At 44.8% G+C, this 6,446-nt stretch overlaps 1 protein-coding gene across 1 annotated transcript in view; it reads right to left on the bottom strand.

Annotated features, from left to right (window-relative positions):
• Positions 1-6,446, bottom strand: part of LOC106806146 (microtubule-associated tumor suppressor candidate 2-like) — a 9,877-nt gene that overhangs the window by 2,534 nt on the left and 897 nt on the right. The window contains exons 3-11 of the mRNA XM_014808009.1: positions 5,721-5,754; positions 5,078-5,301; positions 4,563-4,644; positions 4,085-4,243; positions 3,604-3,765; positions 3,075-3,148; positions 2,238-2,336; positions 1,924-2,043; positions 1,554-1,651 (exon numbers count right to left, since the gene is read on the bottom strand). Coding sequence (XP_014663495.1) covers positions 1,554-1,651; positions 1,924-2,043; positions 2,238-2,336; positions 3,075-3,148; positions 3,604-3,765; positions 4,085-4,243; positions 4,563-4,644; positions 5,078-5,301; positions 5,721-5,754 — 1,052 coding nt within the window. The remainder of the gene's footprint in view (positions 1-1,553; positions 1,652-1,923; positions 2,044-2,237; positions 2,337-3,074; positions 3,149-3,603; positions 3,766-4,084; positions 4,244-4,562; positions 4,645-5,077; positions 5,302-5,720; positions 5,755-6,446) is intronic.

Below are 6,446 nucleotides of genomic sequence, written 5' to 3'. Positions count from 1 at the left end.
GGGAGACGTTTGAGAGAAATGTCACCTCGACATCGACAAGAAATCAAATATTGACCACTTTTTGTTTTTAGAATCAACTTTAAATTAATTTGTTGTCTTCTTATGTTAATCATGTTAATTATGTTCATTATAATATCTTCAATAAATTATTAAATACATAATAAATAGCTATGCGTACGTCATGTGTTCATCGTGGAGCAAACGCGCAAAGCATTATGGGTAAAATGTATTGACAGCAGAAATCAAAGAATCAAGAAATCAGGCAGATAGGGTCTATGTCTCCCTGGGTACTGCCGGAATGTACCCTGGGTATACCGGACCGTACTACCCTGGTAACTATCTAATATGCCGGACCGTACCTCGCCCCCTCGACCGACTGTTGACAGGAAGCGTACCGCTTTACGGCAATAGTCTAGGCTTGTTTTCGGTACATGTGGTGCATTTCCCGGGCGACCGATTGTTATTATTTACGTTACATCTGCAGCATAGAGTAAATTTAGTACAACTCTGCTTATAATTTTATTGGTGGCGACTTTGTTTCAGTGGCGGTTGTATGTTCCACAACATTTGCCGCCATCTTTCAAAAATCTCGCATGCGCAGTGTACGCGTGCGCAAAAGTGTCGTAAACATTACGAAAGGAAAACGCATTCCCGATCATCGCGATATTTGCAAAAGGATTGCGCTCATCAGTGTATATAGGTTGAATATTCTTCTTGGTTTCACAGTTTCATACTCCAATCCAACTTTACAAAGATATAAAGATTGGCGGTCTGTATGTAGGCCTATATTTCAAATGTTGCGACATCAGTAGTGGACGGAAAAGGGACAGTCAGGGTACGGTGGGGAGTAAGCGAGGTACGGTCCGGCATATCAGATAGTTACCAGGGTACGTTCCGGTATACCGGACCGTACCCAGGATACGTTCTGGCATTACCCTGGGGGACATAGACCCTATCAGCAGAAATCAGACAGGCATAATTATGAATCCAGCTAATCCATCAAATATACACAGTATCAGTGTTTAGAAAAACGTACAAGAAGGTAAGTGACTATGTCTACTATTGTTATTATAATATTGTATTTGTCGTGAAACCAGAGTAAACAACAATATTTTCCTATTACCTATACCTATAATAATATATGCATTTCACGATTCAGTTCCATCACATGTATTTAGCGACATGTGCTCTCAACAACCACCTGTAATTTCCCCTAGTTTGTTTGCTCTATATGACTGCATTCACTGATCACACTACGACACGACCTGCTAAGTATTGCATGTAATGTAGAATTAACACATGGTCCGACCATCAATTTTCGAACCCGAGTTGATGGTCAGTTGACGTCAACGGTTGATGTCAAACGGTTTTTTAACCGTTTTTACTGACGTCCCACTGATATTTTTTGCCCACTGGGAGAGCCTTGGCTGGTTGTTTAAATAGCTCGACACGCCACAGTACACAGCACACTGGTAGAGATCTGTGATTGATTCCACAGTACACAGCACACTGGTAGAGATCTGTGATTGATTGATGTGCTCTCGCTCACTTACCTCTCGTTCTCCTTTGTGATGCACACGAGAGCCTTGAGGTCTTCGTTGCGCTGTTCCAGGAAGAGGATGCGGTCCCTCGCTATGGGCAGCTGTTCCAACTATAAAGCAACACCCCCCACGAGGTACAAATACTGTCAATCTCAAATAACAACCTCAATAGAAAATTCAACACCATGTATTGCAATAAAAATCTCCCAAACAGTATGAATGACACTTGGTGACTAACCAATTGAATACTACTTTCGATTCAACTTAAATGTGGCACAAATTAAAATCGTAAATGATGAGAGAATAAAAAAAACATTATTCGTTACGAATACGATTACTCATCGATGATTGAATGCGATATTTAGCGCGATGTCGTCGTCACCTCTTTCTTGATCTCGTTGTTCTCTGTGCGCAGCTGCCGAATCTCTTCATTCCTCATCCCCACGACCATCTTCAGACTCTCCACCTCCGCAGGAAGGTCCTTGAACTTTGCCAGTACGATCTGTAGGTCAGAGGTCAGATGTCAGCGATCAGAGGTAAGCACATAGTTGTAGCCTCTATAACCTTTACACATTGTGTCTCACTTGATGTTAATTATTAGATATGATTATTGCAGTTATTAGAGGCAACATGATTGTTTTTGTAAATTTTCTCCCTTCCCTGATTCGTTATCTATCTGGTTGATGGGTCAGTTACCTGTATCTTTGTGTCCGTATCTTTAAGCAAGGCTTCTTCTATGTCTTTCGATCTCTGCTTGAGAGCTTCAAAATGTAGTTCGAATTCTTTCAGCTCGTCCTGCACGAACGAAGAAGCATGCTCGAATTTCTAAAACCCAACTCTCTACCGCATGTATGGTATTAGGACTAAGGTAATGAATTCTTTCAGCTCGTCCTGCACGAACGAAGAAGCATGCTCGAATTTCTAAAACCCAACTCTCTACCGCATGTATGGTATTAGGACTAAGGTAACTATGGATTATTACCTCCGCCAAGAGGTTGGCAGGAGGTTATGTTTTCACCGGCGTGTGTTTGTTCGGCGTGCGTTTGTTGGTTTGTGGGTTTGTTTGTGTACAGCCTAACTGAAAAAGTTCTGGACGGATTGTCATAAAATTTTCAAGATAGGTCAGAAATGGGCTAACTTAGAATTGATGAGATTTTGGTGGTGATCCGGATCCAATTAACTAATTAATTAATTAATTAATTAATAAAATTTCCAGGATAGGTCAGAAATGGGGTAACTTAGAATTTATTACATTTCGGTGGTGATCCGGATCCAATTAATTATTTAATTAATTAATTAATAACATTTTTCACAGTGAGAGAATTGAGCTGCCTTGGCAGAGGTCTGTGCTCTCCGAGTGCTCTAGTTATTTATTACTTCTGATTGTATATCACCACAGACACTGAAGGCATGCAAAATAATTTTAACGTTTTTAATTGCAAGGTATATCTGCCAATATTTTTACTACCAGTTTAATGACTCTATTAGAATAATTAGAGGTTAGAAAAAGGGTCCATGAGAGAGAGAGTTTACCATTAGTTCCTGCCGGACCAGGTCGTGTTGTGACTCAGTGTGCGCTGTGTCTCGCTTCTGACTCTCCACGAGTTCTGTGTGAAGAAAACGATGAATGTATTCATGTGATGCTGTTTAATTAGCCTAATACATGAATTCACATACACAGATTACTCATCTACGTAGCTATATACACAATCACGCACGCAGGCATGCGCGCATACTATGCGAACATTAAAATGTTTATCCACGTCTATATCAAACAGCCAATCCCCGGCTTAATACACGAGGGAGCCACACGCGATTACTTCCTCTACAAGTTTTCTACTCTCACCACTCCTAACTAACAACTAAACAGCCCAGTAACACGGTCACCTAGCTGAGAAAAGGTAGAAGTAAGCAAGGTAAGAGGCACAGGGGAAGATTATGTAGGGTTGGATGGCTGGCTGGGTGGGTGAGGGCCTGGATGTGTAGCTGAGTGAGTGAGTGTATGGTTAGGCTGGCTGGCATCACATGGCTCGCAGCTTGGCGGGTGTGCGGCGGCATGTACCTGCGACGCGTGACGACTGCTCCTCATGCAGCTGTGACAGGTATGTGCTGTGTGCGTCCGCGAGCTCAGCTATCCTCCCCTCGTACACCGCCACCTTCTCCTCCTCCGCCCGCCGTGCCGCAGCACGCACCTCCTCCACCTCCTCCCTGTGCTTCTCCGCCACTGCAACGCAAACATGGAGAGTTCTAGTCGAGGCGGTAGTCTACTGGATTATGTGACCGATTATTTAATTAGGGGAAGAAGACAGCAGGGAAGACAATGTGTCCATACACATATAATAAAATTGGTAAGCATGCTAACAATGTGAAATGCAAGTTTAAAAATCCTTTATCCTCGTTATTATTTTTGTTACTATTACAATTCTATTAGTATCATCATTAATATTACAATCCATCATCATCATCATCATCATCATTATCATCATCATCATCATCATCATCATCATTATCATCATCATCATCATCTATATAACCTCACTAACCTCGGCTCATTTCGCCGCAGTGCGATTCCTTCAGCTGCTCCTGCAGAGACTGCAGCGCCTCCTCGTGGTGAGATTGTAAACTAGCGAGCTGCAGCTTGTTCTGTTCTGTGAGATAGGTCATCGTCGTCTGCAGCTGCTGCTGGTCGACCTTCAGCTGACCTAGACAAACGACGAAGGAAACACGTGTCAGCTTCGTTACCAGGATGCGCTAATGACTCCCGCTAACGAGGTGAGATCATTTTGGCAAACGAGACATCGACGTCAGTAGCACAGAGAAGCTTGGACCGTCTCTACAGTACACAGACCCACTGCCTCTACCTCGTAAGTTTGAACAACGTATACCTCATCATCACTGAGCCACACCATTTTAGTAGTAAATGATAAAACAAGCAATGAGGGAACCTCGCGATATGCACGTAGTAATGCCGTGTTGGTGACTGACTACTGAGATTTAAGGGAGAGCTAATTAGATACTTACAGATTGTATTGTTGGCATCTGTCAGGTTCTGTCTGACGTCTGCGAGCTCGGACACCAGCTGGGGGTTGGAGAAGGCATCCAGCTGTAAACGGAAGACAACATGAGGTAAGTCTCTCTCACATCACACGTTCAACCCTCCATCCCACCCGCAAGACATCACTTCCCATTCTAGCAGTTGCCCCGTAGCTTACCCACACACCAACTGGAACTTTCTGATAAAAATCAAGTCCTCGAAACCTTTGCCTCAAGTACGTATGGTACAAAGTACCTGTACAGTGAGGTGTGTGTATGTTTTTATCTGTTTGGGGAGATACCATACCTATTTGGTAAGGTGTTTTTACCTGTATGGTGAGGTGTTTTTACCTGTATGGTAAGGTGTTTTTACCTGTATGGGGAGGTATTTACTTGTAAGGTGAGGTATACACCTGTTCGGTAAGGTATCGTACCTCTACGATCAGGTGTGTATTTACCTGTTCGGTGAGGTATCGTACCTGTATGATCAGGTGTGTATTTACCTGTTCGGTGAGGTAGCGTACGAGCACGCTCATCGCATCGAAGGCAGCTGTAGAGTGTGTCAGCTGGCTTCTCATGACGCCCAGCTCCCCAGTCTTCGTCTCACACTCCACACTCAGCCGCGCGACCTCCTGCTGGGCCGCCGTCAGCCGTGACTGCGCGCCTGGAAGCACGTCCGGCGGGCCGCTGCGCGTCAACCCACATCTCTGCAGCTTGCTGTTGCTGTCTGAAACACATGACAAGGGGGCGTCACAGTCAGATACGCGGGCCAGCCTGGAACAACGATGCCATGTTTGATTGCCATGACTACGAGGTAGCGCTGACGCTTTTCCTCGAGTTATTGAGAGGGTATAGAATCTGTTAGGCTCTATTCCCCTACACCTCTATTCGTCCTACTCGGAGGAACGCTCGTAAGCAAACAATGCAAAAGTTACATCCGATTCTCATTTTAGGAAGTCGTAACAGATTTTACAAACGACTCGTCTGCCCTAAACTTCTGAAGGTTTTGATGAAGACGACCGCTGCGCCACGGTGTAAGTAGCTAACGCTGTAAACATCTATAGCACGTTGTAAGAAGAACGAAACAGGCGCGTCACAATAACTACAACACAGTAACAGATGTAATGTTGGGGACATTACACATACCGTGTGACATGACACCGTGACACATGACCATCGGCTACGTAACACATAATACTGCCGATTGCATCACATTCGTACAAGAAGACACATACAAGCACGGCTACATCAACAGACAGACAGAAACACAGGCACGCAGGCCCGATCCCGCGTGCAGGGAGGCAGGCCATACATATACTACACTTCACGACTTGTTTTTATGCTCTCGGATGACTGTCGACGGGTTGACACGTTTCCAGCACGTGTTTACCATTAGGTAACGCTGTGCGAGATCGAATGATGAGCCTCGAGCGATGTCCCATGCCCTCAGCAACACGCTTCACGTACGGACGGATGCTGCAGGGAAAAGGAGAGAAACAGGGATGGCTGGGATGGATGCTGCAGGGAGGAGGAGAGAAACAGGGATGGCTGGGATGGATGCTGCAGGGAGGAGGAGAGAAACAGGGATGGCTGGGATAGCGAGAGCATTAGTGGAAGAGGAACGGGATAGAGACGGTGGAATGTCTGAGGAATGCAACCATGGAATAGCCAGGAACAATGGGGATAAAATACCCAAGAAGCTAGGGAAAAGAGAAATGCAGTGATGAATGGAATGCAGAGTGATTGAGGGCGAGGATATCACGAAGGAACGAGAGAGCGAGCGAGAGAGAGAGAGAGAGAGAGAGAGAGAGAGAGAGAGAGAGAGAGAGAGAGAGAGGGAGAGAGAGTCAGACAGAGAGAGAGAGAGAGAGA

The sequence above is a fragment of the Priapulus caudatus genome, unplaced genomic scaffold, assembly GCF_000485595.1.
Source record: "Priapulus caudatus unplaced genomic scaffold, Priapulus_caudatus-5.0.1 Scaffold144, whole genome shotgun sequence".
Taxonomy (NCBI): domain Eukaryota; kingdom Metazoa; phylum Priapulida; class Priapulimorpha; order Priapulimorphida; family Priapulidae; genus Priapulus; species Priapulus caudatus.
The sequence above is the reverse complement of the archived record's forward strand: the minus strand, read 5'-3'. Positions and strand labels throughout refer to the sequence as shown.